Here is a 20,196-nt window from a genome sequence, read left to right on the forward strand (position 1 = left end):
GAATTACAGTATAACTCAATAACTGCACTGAGCCGACATGTCCTTTTACTACTCCAGGAGGAGGCTTGAACAAAGGGAGGAAGCAAATCTGCTGGGAGAGCACAGGTCAGAGGAAAAGGCTGGGCAAGTGCACAGTAAAATGGACATTATGGGTCCATTTGGTTTCAATTTGTACACAAGATAAATGAAACACTGAGGATTTTACTAATAATGAATTGCGCTTTATCCCACACGGAAAGGACTTATATGAAACTTATATGTTCATATATGTGCATATATGCAACATATATGTCATATTCTTGTATGTAACTTATATGTTACATATATGTCTAACATATATGTAACATATAAGTCCTTTCCGTGTGGGATAATGGTTCATTCATTCATACATTGGGAGGTGAAGTGGCGAACAGTCGACGCCAGCGTCCTCACTTCCCACATTCACACACCAATGGTGGCAAGCTCACACCGACCAACTCATTGGAGGCAATGTTCAGTGTCTTGCCCAAGGACACTTCGACATGTGGACAGGAGGAGATTCGAACCGCCAACCCTTGGATCATTGGACGACCTGCTCTACCTTACTATGCAGAAAGAATGCAGCTCTGCCAGGAAACAAGACAACAGAATAGTACTTCAGACATGTTAAGGGTTAGAGCAGACTGTTAACCATCATGCTATAAGACATTGTTCAGAATTAACCACTCTCAATCTGGCGTCCCTATTTTGGACATTTCATTATATTGTCAAAAATGGCACAAACAAAAATAATGAACATAGATCTACCAGCTTAAATTATTGTGCGCTTTGGTAACATGTAAAACACACACACGCCACATACACATCAGCATTGTTAGGCAGCAGACAGTTTGTGCATGTTACGTTTGTGATGTCCGTCAACCCACCATCCACCCAGAAGGCAATTTGAACATAGGATAGATAAATATGTAAACATTATGGTTGCAATGTTACACATCCTGCTTCCACCATCTCTGATCATCTCCACCTCTCCTAGTAGTTACCTCAACATTGTACCATGCCATGTCCAAATAATGCAGTTCCATGTAAGCCTTGCCAATCGCACGTTGAGCTCCCTCTATAGAGTGCACCTCCAAAATGTGGCATAGGGGCCACCACAAATGTGAAAAGTTGACCTGTGGCCCAGGCCGTAGCGTAACGGTCTGGGCACCGGACTGGTAATCCAGTCGCAGTGTGCCGCGGGTTCGACTCCCGGACCCGACACGGCCTTTACTGCATGTCATCCCCCCATCTCTCTCCCGTTTCCTGTCAGCCTACTGTCTGTCCCTTCAAAAATCAATAAAAGGCGTAAGCCGCAAAAAAAAAAAAAAAAAAAGTTGACCTGTAAAAGCTTTTTTAACTTACAGTTGGTAAAATGGATGGATTAGTGTTGTCAATATTGAGCTCTCTCGCTATTTTTGAGTGGTGCAACTACTCCAAGGAACAGCAATGTCCGTATTCACCTATGTACCTATGTGCCATGAGCACCAGTATATGACTATGAGTACCAGTAGGGGCGCTGTTGTGCCAGAAACAGAGAGAGAGAGATAGTATTAGTGCTGCACTGTTGCCTGCTAATGAGAGAGAGAGAGAGGAGAGGAGGGGGGTGGGGGGGTGGGAGAGAGGGGAGTTGCACCACTCAGTTCACACGGGTGTGATTTCTTTTGTACATTTTCATGTAGTCATTGATGGTGGTCAATAAGTGCATTGCAGTGTAATAATAAGTGCATCCAGAGTATTCGACCCATATGGTCCTGCTACCAGGCATACCAGGCATAGGCTTTTTATTTTTTCCCAGAGGTCTGTGGCGTTATGCTGACCTCTTCTGGGACATGTGGAAAACATGTTGGAAGGAACATCAGATCTGGTTGAAACTCAAGATAGATTTGAATTAGATTATACAGACAGACCATTTTTGTTAGACACCAGCACACAACTACTGTATATCAGCATGACTAATATAAATATAAATTTAAAATACTCAAGAGATTCTGAATAAATAGCAGATAATAAAGAATAATAAAACACCAAGCATAGGGGGAAAACCCATATTGCACTTTTATTGACAATACTGTAGTACAGCATGAGATCCTAGGCTGGCTCAGAGCTTGCAAGGACGATTGAAGTAACATCAAATGCTTCCAATGGGGCTTCTCAAGTGTATTTGAATATTGTCATTGTCGAGCAAAAACTTTGCATTTCCATAGTTATTTTTATATATATCTAAATAATGCCCTATTTTATACTATGTTGTATGACAGTGTCGCGCAAAAGCAGCAAAAATAGCCGATCTACAACCTCACAACGCATTGCGATGCAACAAAATTCTGAGTGAAAATGTTCACATATAAGACATGCCTAAAATAAGGAAGTCATGTCAAAAATAGTTAAAATTGGTTAATATTTAACCAATTAGACTACACTGGATCTTTTGGAACACAGGTTCTTTTGACTTTTCCTGAAAAGTAACAGTCTTTGACATACAAGGTTTCAGCAATGATATCCAGAGACCCCCAGGGCCATTTTTAACACTTCTCTTCTGGAGGTCCCTGGCACAAAACATTTTCAGATGGGGGTCGGCAACCAAATACTATATCAATTTGGGGGTCCTTGGCACAAAGATGAAAACTACTGATTTATACTGTATGTGTTCTTTCCTCTGTAACAGTCCTGACATTGGTGTAAAGACACACACTGCCCTTTGATTGTGAGTCTCTTGATAGTTCTATCCACAGAAGGCCTCAGTGATCGAGGATGCGCAGGTTCCCTGAAACAATCTTGTTTTCCAGCAACGCTCCGGCAGGAATATCAATCCTATCACCGTGATTGGCTATGATGATGACTGTTCCCTGATTAAAAAAAAAAAAAAAGAGTCAGACCAATGTAAATGAACCTACTGTTTAGTTTTTAATGTTTTACTTTGAAAACTGAAATGTCCGAAAATAGTAGAAGGCAATAGTAGAATGGTGTGGTGGTTTTACACGCCTTTTACATCAATCCAAAGTTAATATGTAAATTTACATCAAGGTCATTGTTTGGGAACTGATGATGATGACTGAGGTGTAAACTGAACATGAAACTATTCGCTATGATTAATACAACCCTATTTTTTTTATTTTTTTTAAGAAATACAGTTTTAAGAGATATTCTGAATTTGAAAAAGTTCATAATGATAATGGTTGGATTGTTTTGGCCAGAAGCCAGAAGGTGTACCTTTACGGAGACATTCTTTCCAAAGGTGACATCCCCAGATACAGTGAGGTGATCCAATTCCAACATGTCTGGTATGCTCTCGAACCTTGTCAGGTAGTCATGAACCTAAAGGAAAAATAACATCAAGACATTATTATATAATATTATTATTTAGGGAGACACCATATGGGCACAGAACTGACAGCTGCTGTATTAATGTAAGTCACTCTGGATCAAGAGCGTCTGCTAAATGCCTAAATTGTAAATTGTATCAACCATTACAAATAAAAGTCATGATCTGATCTTGGTTATTTTGTCAGAAGTGAGTGTGTCTGTGAAGACTCAAGATGTTTATTGTGTGCTGTCCAAATATTTTTTTCCGGTTCACACTGGGCAAATGTGAGAGAGCTCTCCCCCTCTCCGGTCATGTCTCTCTTATCAAAGGTGACATCCCCAGAAAGTGTTCCGGTCACAGACACTAATGGACGGCCCAACGTGGCTTGGTGTGTCACAGCCTTAACATGTGTATTTTTTGGGTCTGGGGGGAAGGGGGAGCATCCTACAGTACATGAACACAGGAAGAACATGCAAACTCCACGCAGGAGTTTGAATCCAGGACCTTCCACCGTGGCACACCTAATACTGTGGAATGGCTTGTGATGTGATCTCTCTACCTTGGTGAAGGAGCTCCCCAGTTTGACATGAGGCGTGGTTTTGAATTCTCTCTTCTTGCTCATAGTGAGTGAACCAGCATCCAGGCTGTACAGGTTGGACATGACCAGCAGCAAGTCCGACGAGGTTTTGACGGGAAGGAAGCGGCTACGTGGAACGTTGACTCCAAGGGCATTTTTGAAGCTTTTGATGGCAGCGCCAACGGCCGTCTCCAGCTGGATGACGTTCAGCCCCCCATCTAGAGTCTGGAGGGAGCGTTTGAAAATGACTCTGTTACTGTAGGTCACCTTCAGAGCAAGTGTTTAAAAATAAATATATATCCTCACTTTTAGATCCTGTGAGGATCCAAAACAATGACGTTTAGGTCACAATCCCACCTTTAAAGTAAAGTCTTTACTAGGAAATACATGTTTCGACAACTACAAGCCTGACTACTTTCTTGTGACTTTATCCTTTTGAAGTATTCAACTATGACGTAATGTAAAGTCCCTCTTCTCTAGCAATTTCTTTGGTTGGTCAAAGGATCACATTAACAGTGGCTGTAGTTAGAATTGCACACAGAACTCATCTCCTCCAAACAACACCTGCCACAAAGTGAGACAAAGGCTCGTTCAAATAAGCGACCTGTATCATATCATTTATGATCATTGCCGTAGCATATTGGTCCTGTCACCTTTGGGTTGACGATGATCTCAAGGTCCATTTCGTTCTGATCGTGCAGTCTCTTAATGGCCGGTAGGGAGATCCACAAGTTATTGGTGTTAAAGATCTTAAACTTGGTGACTGACTTAAACTCGTCCACGTGGGCCTTGGGCACCTGGGCAATCTCCAGCAGCCTCAGGTGGTCATCATAGTTGATGAGAGTGCCACCCTGTGGAAGGAAGACACATACGCATTTTAAAAACATCCAGTTTGATTTTATGAAATCAAAAAGTAAATAGTATGAGTTAATTCAGCGCGGTGAACACACCTTAACGTCAGCCCTGGTCTTGTCTGTGACCTCCATGATGAATTCACAGCGTTTGTCGGGTGGTTGGCTCATCAGGTGGTTGAGGATGAACAGGTCCACGGTGGCTCCCAGGTTGTCAATGTTGGAAACAAAGATGTACTCCTTGCCCTCGGCCAGCAGTGTGTCCAGCAGACCGGAGTTAGAGAAGCTGGCATAAATGTCTCCGTGGCCTGGTGGGTACCAGGCCTCTGCGTTCTCCCCACTCGTCCCCATGTCTTTGGCAATAGGCAGCAAGGATTCCTTGTTGATCCTCGGGTACCTGGAGAGTGGGAGGAAGGTAGGGATGGGGGGGGGGGGGGGGGGAGATAGTTTAGATTAAACTGGAAACAGACTTCTTACATAAGACCACAATGGGTGCCGTTTACATTTCTATCTAATAAAGTATTAAATCAATCAAACGGCTCAAATCTAGCTCAGATTTTGTATGAATTTGCTCAGACACTATGATGTAGAATTCTCCATTCATTGTCAATGGGACGAAAATATACACTAATAGCTGAATATAGAAGGGGCTAGCTCCCATCAAAAATAAAAAGATGGGTTGGGGTTACAGGGCTGAAGGTACATAAGAAAGGGTTGGAGTTACTTGCTTTGATTAAAAAAGGTATATATCGTTGCTGTCGGGCAGAAACCTCTTATCTCCATATTCTAACTTACTTGATCATACCACAGCGGCACACAAAAGAAGTAGCAGATCTACAAGTGACATTCTTTTTAGCTTGTAGATCTGCTACTTTTGCTATTTTTTTAATTTTTATCCTGAAAAGTAACTGTTTTGGACATATGCCCACCGGACAGAGACGATATGAAAGGGGCTGGGGTTACTGTACCTGCTTTGGTTGAAGGTGTGGATCTTGACGCGGTGGTGGGTGTATTTCTGTAGGATCTTCTTGGTGTCTTCGTCCGTGTTGAAGGAGTTCATCAAAACCAGAGGCACGTCCGTATTGAAAGTTTTGTTGAGGTGCTGAGTCACAGATAAAGAAGTGGAGAATTAATTCCAATTTATGTCTTTGGCTACGTTAAAAAGGCTTCATGCCACCAACTGATTTTGAGAATGTATCCTCGGAATGAATTTAGAGTCAAATAAGCTACCCAATGTATATAATGTACACAAAGCATAGGACATGTCACAATACAGACGGTATGTGCCCTTGTGATACAATTAGCATCTATAATCCTCCTCTAATTAGTACTTCAAACTGTGATAAATGTTTTTCTATAAGGGTCCATTCGGTAGCATTTATACACAGGATTTTCACCATGGTAATCTACATCAGAGAGATGGATTTATAACTAAAGAACTAAAGAACTTAAATTTACACCACACTGTAAATTTAACTCTGAGACAATTAACACTCAGGATTCTACTGTGCGCAAATCGAAAGCTAACATCAGACATGTGCTCTCTATCCATTTCTGTACTGAGGCTTCTACCTCAATCTGTTGGACGGTGAGGTCCAGGAAGGTGTTCTCGTTGCGGACACTGATGAGACTCTTGGGCCCCTTACAGCCCATGCTGGTTCCCAGGCCTCCGTTGAGTTTGACCACAACCAGTTTGTTAAGGCTGTCAGTGATGCTGTCTGGAAGACCTTTGGCTTTGATCTTCTCATAAGGCTGGATCTATTGGCAACACAGGAGAGGGGTGGGACAGATAGTTAGCATGGTGTTGTCCAGTTAAGGTTTTACTGTCAATGTTTGATATGTTGTGCTTTCTCTGAGGAGCCACGATGAAGACCACTTTACTCTGGGAAGAATTTCTTGCTCCAATATTATGAATTATGTTCTGTGGAGATTTGAACAGTGAATAGACTTGCTTGTGCCGTTTAATTATAGCTGTTCGCTGTCAGTAGAGTACTAGTGCGTTTTTTGGGAGCTATATGGTGGACCTAGGCCAGGTGTACTTGTACTGTCAGTAGCATGAAGCCTACTTTATGCTCTCTAATGCAATATGTCACTTGCCAATAAGATGGTGAACTTGTCGGCAAGAGGTATAAATGCAGCTTCAGCATTTGCTCCAGACCCTCAGTGAGCCCTCAGTGACTCATACCAAGGACAGACATGGACGTCACTATAGAGGAAATTGGTGAAGACTCCTTTAACTCATTTATCCAAATGTGTAAAATGTGTAAAATGAGCAAAATAAAGCAAACACAGTTTAAAGGGCTTCAAAACATATGGAATCTGGCAAAAAACATTTGATGAAATCATAGGAAATATGGTGTTCACTGATAGTAGTAAGGTAGATCTGAGAGGAAAAGGTCTAAGTTATACAAACACTGGTTCAGAAAATCAATATGGAGAGACAAATCAGCTTCAGGTAAACAAAACTCAGTTTGTTCACAGAGGAAAGTAGTCCAACTCCAGAACATTGGACTTTAACATTGAATCTTTAACATTGAATCAGTCTACCAGCAAAGAACAACATGTGCATATATAGCTTATTAGTGCCCTCCCAGGTGGGTTGTAGGGAGATGCAATTAAAGTATTAAGTCCCAAGGCGCTATTGGATTTAGAAAATAAAATAGCACAGGCACAGTGGTAAAATGTCTGCAAGGAGGCAAAGCCTGGGCTTATCCATTTACCCGCGACCAAAAGACAGCAGCCATGTATGCAGTATGTACAGTATGCGCACGTGTGTGTGTGTGTGTGTGTGTGTGTGTGTGTGTGTGTGTGTGTGTGTGTGTGTGTGTGTGTGTGTGTGTGTGTGTGTGTGTCATCTTCACTCTGACGCACTTGACACTTGTATCACGGTAATCATTGTGATTGTGGTTATTTTTAAATGCTTTATGTGTGGGAGGGATTATGTACTGTATACAATTACGAATATAATATACACAGATTACAATATGTATTTCTATATTGCAAGTTAAAAAATAGGGGAAACTGGCAGAAAAAGACTCCGCCTGAACAGAGAGAAGCATCAGCATCAGGCCTTTAACCTTGAACTGGAGAGTCTGGATTGGTCCGATGTGCTCAGGAGCTCACTAGTCGAAGAAGCATGGCTTGGCTTTAAAACCAAATTTACATCAGTACTAAACATCATGGCTCCTTTGAGAACCGTCAGGGTCAAAACCCGCTCGGAGCCATGGATGAATTCGGACATACTGACTGCAATGAAAGCCAGAGACAACAAATGCTCTGAACTTCTTAAATGCAAGTCCATGCTAGCCAAGCGCTTCGACAGTAATCTCCAAACCAAACTGTGCAACCTAAAAACCCAGTGTAACAAGCTAAGAAACGGTGTAATTGCCATGACCAAATCTGCCAAATGTAACTTTATCAATGATAAAGCCGAGGAAATCAAAAACAATCCTCGGGAACTCTGGAAGTTACTAAACAACCAACTAGGCTGTGGTCAGAAACTAAAAAACAGGTTTACTAACATAAACATCAAATCGAATAACACCCTCATCACTGACAAGCTTGATGTAGCCAACCACCTGAACATCTTCTTTACAAACATTGCAACAAAGCTGGTTAGCAAACTGCCCTCCCACTCTGGGCGTTTTGGTGTAGAGCACATCAAAGCCTTCTACAAAAACCTTGGTGTTTGTAAAGATGATTTCAAAATGGCAATGGTAACAACCGAGGAGGTACTTAAAAAACTGAGTGCCCTCCAACCCCACAAGGCCACTGGCCATGACAATATCCCCTCCAAATTTCTCAGAGACTCAGCCTTTTCCATAGCTCCAGTCATCACCCACATAGTTAACCTCTCCATCAAACAGGGACAGGTCCCCCAAGATTTTAAACTGGCCAAAGTAACCCCCTTGTACAAAAAAGAGAGTAAATTAGAACCCGGCAACTACCGCCCTATTTCTATTCTAAGCTCCATCTCGAAAGTGATGGAATAAATAGTCTATGAACAGGTTGAAAAGTATCTTGCCACTAATAAATTGCTGTACGAGTTCCAATCTGGTTTCAGAACATCCCACTACACTGACACATGCCTCCTCTATTTGAGCGACCACATCAAACACGAGGTGGACGCTGGAAAATACTGCGGCATGGTCATGCTGGACCTCCAAAAGGCTTTTGACACCGTGAACCACTCCATACTGGTTAACAAGCTTAAAGCTATTGGTTTTGATAGCACATCAGTGAGCTGGATGCAATCCTACCTAGAGGGGAGAGAACAGATGGTGGAGGTGAACGGAACACTGTCCCCTCCCCTCCCAGTGAGCTGTGGCGTCCCACAAGGAAGCATACTAGGGCCTTTACTGTTCCTAATATATGTTAACGACATGACTTCAGCTTGTGACTGCAACTTGTTCCTGTTCGCAGATGACTCAGCACTGCTGGTCTCGGACAGGAACAAACTGCAGGTTGAAAAGACCCTCAGCTCTGAACTCGGTAGAATCTGCACCTGGCTCGCTGATAACAAACTATCCTTACACCTGGGAAAAACTGAATCCATCCTCTTCGGATCAAATAGTAATCTCAGCAAGGCAGATGGCTTCTTGGTTAGAGTGGGTGACAATATTATCACACGAAAAGATCAAATTACCTACCTAGGTTCCATCCTGGAGGCCAATCTTTCCGGTGATAAGATGGCCACCAACGTAATCAAGAAAGTCAATCAAAGAACAAGATTCCTTTACAGGATCTCCTCACTGGTCAGCAAAAACACCTTGAAGACCTTAACAGGAGCCCTCGTACAAGGTTTCTTTGACTATGCATCCACCTCTTGGTACCACAGCACCTCAAAGGCCCTTAAAACAAGGCTCCAGACCTCCCAAAACAAACTGGTCAGGCTCCTACTTGGCCTCACCCCCCGAACCCACCTCACCCCTGCCCACTTTGACAGGCTGGGATGGCTTAGGGTCGACGACAGAGTACAGCATCTTGCAATGGGTCTGGTCCACAAGATTCGATACACCACCAAGATACCCATGTACCTGTCTAAATACTTCCTTAATGTAAACGAAGTCCACACCCACAACACCAGAGGGAGTGCAACAAACCATGTACAACCCAGATTCGGCACAAACAAGGGACTAAATTATTTTCGCTCCTATGCCACCAAAATGTGGAACGCCCTACCAACAGTCATTAAGACATGTGAATCCCTTGACTCCTTCAAAACCGCTCTCAAAGGGCACCTACGGATGGCTGCAATTCGAAACTGGCCTCTGTAAAATCTGAAACCCCCCCCCCCCCCCACCCCATTTCCCCTCACTGTATATGTATCTTTTCCCTTTTTGCTTCCTATATGATGAATTCCTGTTTCTGTTCTTTAGCTACATAGAAGTGTCTATTTGTATGTCTCTAAATGTTTTGATGAATTGAACAATGTGGACCCTGTTGTAAACAAGTGTAATGCTTAATTGGGTCGTCCACTCACAGTTAACAGTCTTTGTATTGAGTTTGTGCTTAAAATGTACTGTAAATTCTACAAACTGTTAATAAATATTTCAATCAATCAATCAAGCCACCGCCACCTTCTTGGCCTCAGGGCCCTCAGGGCGTCTTACTGGTATTAACATGCTCATAAAGTGCTCTGTGCTCAAAGTGATAGGTGCAAAAACATAGCAAACGTTTCGGTCATAGGACCTTCGTCAGTGCTACTGTATAGTGTATATAGCACTGACGAAGGTCCTATGACCGAGCACAGAGCACTTTATAAGCATGTTCAAATAAAAGGAGTCTAAGGAGTGTTCCTTAAAAGTTCATGTAGAGAGCAAGACCTTTTCTGCCCGTTTTCCTTAATGTTTTTGAGACACCTGCAGTCATCCCTGAACAAAGGACAAAGAAACAGTTTACCCTGTACGATACTGTAACACATTACCTATATTATTGTATGTACTGTATTACATCTTTTGTATTTCATGCTGTTCAGTAAGAACTAAAAAACATTTATGTATCCCAACCCCGGGACTGGGAGGTCTGGCACGTGGAAGGACTAGGCTCTGTGGGTTGACTTCTGTCCGGACTCCGGGCCCTCCTACGGCTCACCAGGTCCACTCCTGCTCTCACCAGGTGCAGCGCAGGACCTGTGCATTACACCAGACTCCCAGCACCAGACACTTCATTCAGGAGTGGTGGATTATTGCGCCGCAATGTTTCCGCAGGCTTCAAAGGCAAGGGAAACGGTGGTGCTGCAAGGCTCCGCTTGCGGCTTGAATGGCCCTCCTAAAGCTGTTGGGCCTCCTCCTCGCGGAAGACACCGTCTTGGGCACCAACCCATACTGCTCATGGGTGCCTTCTACATTCCGGCTAATGCCAACCATCTCTCGGGTGGTCACCAGACTATACCTGGTTGTCACATAGTCTATTCCTATGAGTCACTATAAATGAGGAACTAAGAACTAAAAAACATCGCATGGATGCATCTGGAACTTATCCTCAGTGATGTATCCCAAGGTCATCAGGGCTTCATAAACACACACATATACTACCATTACCAACCATAATATATTCTGTAGTATGCTATACAGTCAACATGCATAGAAGCTGAAACCCTACGTTAGGTTCAATAGGTTGATAGGTTTATGAACCCAGTGTTCAGTGTTATCTTTGGAGTTACATAATATTATTACAACCAACAGGACAATGACACAAGCCACTGATAACCCCTAACCCAGACCAAACATGTTAATCTAAAAATAAATCCTCTACCATTTGTAAAGAGCTACATCTACTCATTAAATTAATATTTAAGATATTCAAGTATAAAATAGGGTTTTAATGTACACGTGGACACATATGCATATTATATAATTTCCTTTTAAATCCAGTGTGATGATTTCAAGTTGATACCAAGTAACAATATACTGTATTTCCTATGAATGAACAAAAGGAAAACATTTCTGGAGCACCATTTATCTTTTGTTTAGCCCCATGTACTGCATGCCTGTGTAACTTAACCCACAACAGTGGCTGTGGGTAATGGAGACATTCTAGAGATAAGGTTTCATTATTCTCTCTGAGCAGCCTTTCGGACTAGTACGCACATCAGTGGTCTGTGCGCGGTGGGACGGAGCGGAAATAACTGGGTGTCTGTCTGTGTCTGGGGTTCCAGCAGTCTAGACTATAGAGCAGGGGCTTTTTAGCTCAATACCCAAAAGAGACATTAGACATTTGCCCCCGGGCAAATGTCTAATGTCTCTAACCTAACCTAACCCTAACCGAACTAGTGAAAATAGTAGATCTACAAGCTCACAACACTGGTAATCCTGGGCGCTACACTTCCTCTGCCAACCTGGGGGGCAGCGGACTGACCTCATGCTTCCTTCTATGCATGAGGAGTCCAAGCTGCTTCTTTTCCCCTGACAGGGGGAGTTTCCCTGACCAGACGCAGCGCGTGGAAGGAACACGTTAATCCGACCAATTCCTTTCCCCACCAGGGGGGGGTCGTTTCAGAGACCAGGATTACTGCATGTTTTTGTGAGGGTACCTACCCTAGGGGACACGGGGAGAACATGCAAACTCCACACAGAAGGGCCCTTTGGCCAACCCTGCATCGGGTATGGGCACTGATGACGCGAAGGAGAGAACACGCTCACAGCGCCCCCAGCAGGAAACGAACCCGAGGACCTCACTAGCTGTGAGGCGACAGCACTACCGACTGTGCAACCGTGCTATTACATCTTAAACGTTTTGTTTATTTATTTATAGAAATTATTTGATTTTCTTATTTTATTAATTAAATAATATAGGAAAATGTTGGAATTGTTTTAATTGATGAAAAGGTATTGTTTAAAAAATCATTTGAAAAAATATACTGTACAATATACATAAAAAAAAAAAAAAGTAGGCATTTTACCCGCGACCATACAAATTGGTCCGCGACCTAAACATGTGTCCCAAGTCCTGACCCTAATGTCAATTCAATTCAATTCAAAGGAGTTTTATTGGCATGAGAAAACATAAGTTTACATTGCCACAGCAAGTGTCAAAATACAATGTCACCCTCGTCCAGCCTCGCCTTCATCCACCAAGGCGGACATTCGAATGCTGGAGAGGTCAAGCTATTTTTAGGCCTAACCTTCTGTCCGCCTGTGTATTTTGGGAGGTTTGGGGCTGTGGGCAATGGGGACTGGGGTCTGGGACATATAGTAAAATGTCACCACCATGGTGTTCTCAGATCCGATTACCTAAGCTTGTAAATAATTTCTATCTAATGGCTCGTTTCCTTTCCATAGTAATACAAACCAAAGAGTTTGCCTACATTCAGAGAGAAGCGACATCGACACCACACAGAGGAACTCTGCACGATATACCATGAAAGATATGTAGCTAGTAGAGGTTTTATGATTTAAGAGATCTGTAGCCTCTATAAACCCAAATAAACGTCCGCCGTTTAGACGCAAATTCAATGAAGTTAGCCTCTTATCAATATTTCAGCAGGGAGTATCTGCTCAAAGAGCCATAATAGACTCAGAGAGAAGCTGAACAGAGGGAGGCTGATTTCGTCACCTTGCACCGATCTCAAGCTTCCTTAAGTTCTGACTCTGTGCATCAGCCTGCGTTCTTTGGCTTCTCTCACTAGCTGCTTCTAATCCTAATAATAATGTTTGAGTCAGCTGGGGTTGGGGTGGGGGGTTAACCCCAACCCTGGAGTGAATGAGTGCAGTGGATGCTGGCCCATGAAGAAGAAATTCAACACTAGTCTTACTGTCCAGCCTGGTCCCCAACATATCATTGCCCTGATCACGCATAGATCGACAAGTGACATGACTATACTCAAGGACAAACTAATCTCGCTGATAGGTCAAAGAGACCACCATGTCATTCATGCGGGCTTGGTCCATTTCGTTTACATCAGACCAAACTTTAACCTAATTCTTTACACCAGACCAAAGGCCATTCTGTTGCGCTTTCCAGACGTTTATAGCAGCCCTGGGGCTGCACTGCCAGACAAAACAATGTGCATAAGCCGCCCTCCACAATTCCCCAGACCATGGCTGCACAGTAGATAAGAATACATTTCAGACATGTTAGTAAGGATAAAGGAAAGTTAGGCAATGTGATGTAGTGTGATGAGGTAGAAGGTTAGGCTACACTGGTTGGAAAGGTGTACCTGGCATCTGTGTCTTGGGCAACAATTCTCAGAAATTGCCAAAATAGCAGATCTACTAGATCATGTAGATCTCACATTGCGAGGTTGTAGATCAGCTATTATTCCAAAGCACGACACCAGCATACGTCCAAGTATAAATAGGACCTAATAATTATTATTAAACACTCTTTACATAAAACAAAACAAACTAGAAATGCACTCTCGAGATGCCAACTTGCAGCTTGCACACAAGTAGGCCATGTATGGTCAGGCCTACTTGTGCGCAAGCAGAGCATCCCATGAAGTGCGCTCACCACTGCTAGCTCTGCTAGACTGCTGCTCTAATACCTAAAGCTCTCTGCTGTTCTAAATCCTTTAGACCCGTTATTGACCTTATACCAACCATGAAGCGTACCTTAGTTACGTCAAGAATGATGGTCCCTTATTGGCTGTTGGAGGACATCGACATACATACATACCCCCTATTGACCTTATACCTCTACCTTGAAACGTACTTTAGTTACATCATCAAGAACAGTAGTCCCTTATTGGCTGGTGGAGTACACCGACATACATACATACACACACCGACATACATACATACCCAGCCGATCGCAGTACTTGCGCACTCTGCTTGCGCAGGTAATAACTTAATTAAAACATAGAACAAGTAACACCACAGTGTGAAGTGAGCGGTGCCTTTGATCTCAGTGCTGCTGTACCCACTAATACGTTTGATGATGACAGGGGGGCAGAAAAATAAACCCCCAAACACTCACGGTCAAAAATGAAATATGGGCTAAAGATAACTCAAAAATAAATCAAATTAGAATGATGAATGAATTAGATTAGGTGGGGAAGGCAAGTCTGAGGGTGGTTTTAAAATGGGAGAGGGTGAGGGCAGCTTATCATTCATGAGTCATCAGCGTAACCAGCCTGTACTCACCGAGTCCTCTGGAGGTCTGTGGATCTTGGCCCAGTCTATCGCAGGTCCCTTGACTTGAAGGAATCTGTGGAAGAGTTTCCTGAAACCGTCAAAGTCCTTTCTGGAGATCTGCAACCAATCAAATGTCAACAATCACTTTCTGCTTTGAGGCGAATAAAACACTGAACCAAAATGTTTTTTTTATAATCGACTAAATCGATTAGTCTGTCATATTGCCCAGTCCTATTGTAAACTAGCAGCTCCTGCTTACTGCGTAGCAACCAAAGGTATGGCACCCCCATATGTTCAAAGTCTGATCCAACCCTACAACTGGCAGAACCTTCACTAAAACATCTGGGACAGCGCTCCTCAGACTCTTCCCCCTTCTGACTAAAGCCTCTGACTAAAGCCAAGCCTGCAGGCTGCAGGCTTATGCAAAGGCTAAAATATGTAATTAAGATGATACTCTACTGTTAGACGGATGATAGGTTCTTAGTTTACTTATGACCTTAGATGACTATCCCAATGCATTTGATGTATTACCTTGTGTTGTTCTTGCTTATTGCGTCTGCTAAATGCCTAAATTGTAAACAGCGCGGAAATTGGATGCTTCATTGGCGCGTTTAATCGTTTTAGTGATCCTTCCGTTTGGTGCCCCCCTTCTTTCTTTTCTTAGGTATTAAAAATGTCCTTAAATTGTCACTTCACTGTTATCTGGGAGGCCCCGAAAATCATGTGGGGAGTCTGGGGACGCCCCTGAGCGTCCAAACCCAAAGGTTGAGAACCACTGCTGTTTAATGATTACGGTTCATTAAGGATCGCCCTCTTAACGGTCCGATTTCTTAATGGTCCCCTTTAACGATTCTTACCGGTCTGTAATTCTGAAGGTGTACACCAAATGGAACCAAATGGACTTAATCATTAATTTGGTTCCATTTGTACACTCTCAGAGTTATGATGGTCCTTGTCCTTAATACGTCGTGAACGACGTGAAGTCCACATAGAACAAAACCCGGTTCCAAATATGATAGAACCGATTCCTCAATGTTGGATCCGGTTCCTACCGATTCCAGATCCCAACCCTAGGGCCTAGAACCAATACCTAATATAATAGTAGCAGGACTTCCTACCTCAACCTCTGGTCCCTTGGCCGTGGCCAGCAGCATCTCCAGCTCATTGTGCATGGAGATCTCATGCTGCTGAACGAGCTTCTCCTTGAACTCTGTCATCTCTCCTTTAGTCAAGTCTGAGTGGTAGAGAGAGAGAGAGAGAGAGAGAGAGAGAGAGAGAGAGAGAGAGAGAGAGAGAGAGAGAGAGAGAGACAGAGACAGAGACAGAGACAGAGACAGAGACAGAGACAGAGACAGAGACAGAGACAGAGACAGAGACAGAGACAGAGACAGAGACAGAGAGACAGACACAGACACAGACAGACAGACAGACAGACAGACAGACAGACAGACAGACAGACAGACAGACAGACAGACAGACAGACAGACAGACAGACAGACAGACAGACAGACAGACAGACAGACAGACAGAGTTAAAGTGAGACAGGGAGAGATAAAGTGAGACAGGGAGAGATAAAGTGAGACAGAGGGAAAGTGAGACAGAGGCAAAGAGAGAGATATCGTGTTATTACAAAATAATAATAAATTAATATGAAATAAAATTTAAAATCTAAAGTCATCAAGTAAAAAGAAATAATAATAATAATAATAATAAAATAATAGACTAAACAAACGTGAGCATATGCCTTAAGATTTTGTTACAATAACTAGGCGGCTAGGCCTACATTAAATCCATGATTGTTGCCAGGACACGCTTCTCAGGCAGCGACAGGGGGTTCCAAATTCTAGAGATTGGGAGTCGGGACTGTGAAGACCCAATTTAATCTGGTCCTTTGTCCATAAATATGATTGGGTTAGGGGCTCTGCTGATCCCATTAAGAGTAAGACCCGAGGCTGACTATACAAATGCCTTCTAAATCAGTAGGCTAATTCTCACACTTTCAAAATGTTCAAAAATAGAATACGTATAAGAGCTTGTAGATCTGCTATTTTTTTAATAGCAAACGCAAAAATCTAAAATGACACATGCTTTCCTAGTTTTCATTTAATGGGTTAGAATCTGGAGTGTTCACTCAACTGAGTGTGAAAAAGTTACCCATAAGGATCCACTTACTTTTCAAGACAGCATGTGTAGGACTACACAGATTTCAAAACTAAATAGACATAGAGAGTAGGCCTATTACCTTTACATTATTGTGGGTTATTATTAGTGCACTGTTATTACACTGGATCTGTTTAAATAAAAAAATATGCGACTACACAAGTAAAACCATTAATAGTCTCCATAGCAACTATTAAAACCATAGCATCTCTCGGAGTTCAATTAACTATCTAGACACTTACCAGCCACGGTCAGTGACATTTTAAAACGCTATGACAAAAAAAAGAAAAAAGATAAGAAATCAAACGTGTCCGTTTAAAAGCCTGTCACTTGGCAGTACGCAAAGATCAAAGGCAGCCCTGTCCTCTCCGACACAATGTAGAGGTTTTTGTCGGTGTTAAATCGGCATCCTCTCCTCTGCTTTACATACAGGACGGATAGGAATGTAAGGCACAGCTCTGGACCAACGCGCCTTAGGCTAGCTGATGACAGCTAAAAGACAAAAAGATTTGTCACTTTGTCCACGGATTCGGATCTGTTATTTGGGATCGGGTTCTTCAAAGTAGTACGGGGGAAAGGGAGAATAAGGACTGTATTCATGAGGCGGACGGACAGCACGCCCCCATGGATGGAGCCAAACGTCACTTAACTCGTGGTCGTCGTGACACTCGTTACTTTTTGGCCATTTCATTTGACTACAGTCAACACATGAGGCAATGATGTGACACACGCACGCGCGCACACACACACACACACACACACACACACACACACACACACACACACACACACAGACAGACAGACAGACACTGAGACACACACACACACACACACACACACTCAAAGTGCAAGTGGCATCATGTCAGCCATGAGCCATGCCACGGCCACCATCATGCATGCCAATTGCCAGCAGGGAACCACGGACCGTGCTTTATCACACGTAGACTTTTTATTTATTTATAAAAAAATAAGCCACACATTTTTGCAAAGCCACCACAGGACAGGACTGTTTATAACATGTAGCTATAATGCTACCCACCTGCAGATTTCCTCCCGTGGACACAGTGCTTTGATTAGACAGGCCAATGAACCGGTTTAAATCTGAAAGACGACAATTTAAATAGTTAAAAGTTGTGTCATCGTCCCTCCTCTGTTTTTTAGACAGTCCTTGGAACACATTCAACACAACAGTCCAAATGACCGGCCGCATGCAGCCCGAGCCAAGGCAGCTAAGCAGCAAAGGACCTCCCAGTCCCTGGGGACATGCGGAAGTGAGGTAATAAAACTATTGGTCAATAGCATCAGCCAATCAGGTCATGAGAAAAGCTGTCCTGTGTCCTGCCCGCGATAGCACGTGGTCCTGCCCTGTCTGGTGCGAAGTCCGAACACAACTACTTTATTCATCATAACGGGGGAAGTTCTTCAACGACTCCACCTCCATACGTCTGAGTGTAAACACATGTAACACTCTCAGTTACAGTCAGTCAGTCAGACAGACCTCTAGTTACGCCAGGGCTCCACTGGGCGCGTCGCGTCTCCGTCGCGTCCTGCTCGTGTCATGACAACGTCAACGTCACGCTAGAGGTGCTCCACCGCGGGCATTTGAAAACTGCGCGTCAGCAACATTCTTTTATGTTGCTGTCAACGCAACGCAACGCGGGCAGTGGAGCCACCCTCCATTGATTAAAAGGGAACATTCCCGACGCTGACGGAGACGCAACGCATACGCGCCCAGTGGAGCCCTGGCGTAAGGGTCCATTTGGAATCCCCGACTCAAGGTCAAGGTCAAGGAGCCAAAGCTCCCTGGACCCCACGCCAACCTTTGAGAATCTGATCATCTAGAGCTAATCCTGCGTGGGCTGAGCGGTGGGCGTGATTTTCTGGCACCACTGAACAATCGGATATTAATTTTTCCATTGATATAAAATATTTATATTCAATTATTTTAAGCATAGAATCAAGCCATCCAGGATCCTGGTGATTTTCATTTTCTTTTTTATATTTAAAAACATTAATATATATGCATTGTTCTCACAATATCAAAGGTTTTATGGTCATGATTCACCAGGATCAGGTAAGGATTTGTTTGCAAGAAAACCATGCCCACTGCTCTGCCCTATATCTAGTGAATGTAATAATACACCAACATTTTTATGTTGTTGGTGTATTATACACCAACAATACTGTATGTAATCATGTAATGTAAAACTACAATACATTTGATTTGTTTGAAATGTCAAACAAATCAAATTTATTGTAGTTTTACACCTAGCATTACTGCAGTCAATTGTATAGTATATAATTTGTCGTGTGTGTTATTCTACTCTTCAGATTGCATGCACAAAATGCTCTTCAAGTGCACTTGCAAGTCTACTGTACATGCACACAAAATGCTCTTCAGGTTGCAAATCTACTGTACATGCACACATGTAGTTTACATTGTTTCAATTTAAAATGTACAGGCAGATCTTACTTAAATGTCCAGGCAGGAAGCTTACTTAATGCCTGCTCCTCAGAGGTAGGGTAACAGCCACAATACTGCTTTTCCGTTTGCATCACGAGTTAGTGACACTTTGAAACTTGATAAGTGAAATAGGTCCTTTTCAAATTGCCTTGCAAGTACTACCCCCGTGTGGAAGGATTGATAATTGCACACCGGTAAAACTGACAGTAGCAGCTAAACAGATTGAACACAGATCCTGCAGTGCCAGAATGATTGGGTTTAGATTTATGTGATGATATTGTAGTCATTCATTTGTTAATGTATTATTTAAATAATTTGCAAGACGGTCAGTCAAAAAACAAGTAAATTGTTAATCATTTGCTACATTTGATTATTGCACTTGACTTGCCACATCAACATTTTAACATCAGCAAGGTCTTTTCTACATGGTAAAATAATGGACAAGACTTGTAAATAATTGAATTAAAGAATAACTTGGAAGAAAGACAAACTGCCTAAAGGCATCATTCACAAGTGAATGAATTAGGATATTAACTTTGGATTTCAAATGACAAACTTTTGATTAACGTGAGAACAATGGCTTCCATTATATAATGCTAACTTTCCAGGCTACAGTTTCTATTGGCTTCGATTTAGCATTGATGATGCAGGTTTCTGAGCAGTCCACAGCCCATTATATGAAGAAAGTTTGGAAGTACAGTAGTACAGTAGTAGTTGGAAGTAGTCATTTAATGAGACCCTTA

The 20,196-nt window shown here is 42.8% G+C and overlaps 1 protein-coding gene across 4 annotated transcripts; it reads right to left on the bottom strand.

The window, feature by feature from the left end:
* Positions 1 to 2,058: 2,058 nt before the first annotated feature.
* On the bottom strand, positions 2,059 to 19,531 carry LOC310859327 (UTP--glucose-1-phosphate uridylyltransferase-like). Of its 4 annotated transcripts, XM_083765800.1 has the most exons (11): positions 19,463 to 19,513; positions 18,029 to 18,090; positions 15,948 to 16,063; positions 14,839 to 14,946; positions 6,326 to 6,511; positions 5,722 to 5,855; positions 4,853 to 5,150; positions 4,556 to 4,753; positions 3,885 to 4,127; positions 3,232 to 3,336; positions 2,059 to 2,867 (listed from the first exon to the last, which is right to left on the bottom strand). In XM_083765800.1, the coding sequence occupies exons 3-11, from the start codon at positions 16,044 to 16,046 to the stop codon at positions 2,760 to 2,762; spliced, it is 1,479 nt and encodes a 492-aa protein (XP_083621926.1). In that variant the 5' UTR covers positions 16,047 to 16,063; positions 18,029 to 18,090; positions 19,463 to 19,513; the 3' UTR covers positions 2,059 to 2,759. The 4 variants fall into 4 exon arrangements, with proteins under 4 accessions (XP_083621926.1, XP_083621927.1, XP_083621925.1 ...); XM_083765801.1 differs by lacking the exon at positions 18,029 to 18,090 and having other exon boundaries at positions 19,463 to 19,531; XM_083765799.1 differs by lacking the exon at positions 19,463 to 19,513 and having other exon boundaries at positions 18,029 to 18,201.
* Between the last annotated feature and the right edge of the window lie 665 nt (positions 19,532 to 20,196).

Source organism: Protomyctophum parallelum, assembly GCF_964188405.1.
Source record: "Protomyctophum parallelum genome assembly, chromosome: 5".
NCBI classification, from domain to species: domain Eukaryota; kingdom Metazoa; phylum Chordata; class Actinopteri; order Myctophiformes; family Myctophidae; genus Protomyctophum; species Protomyctophum parallelum.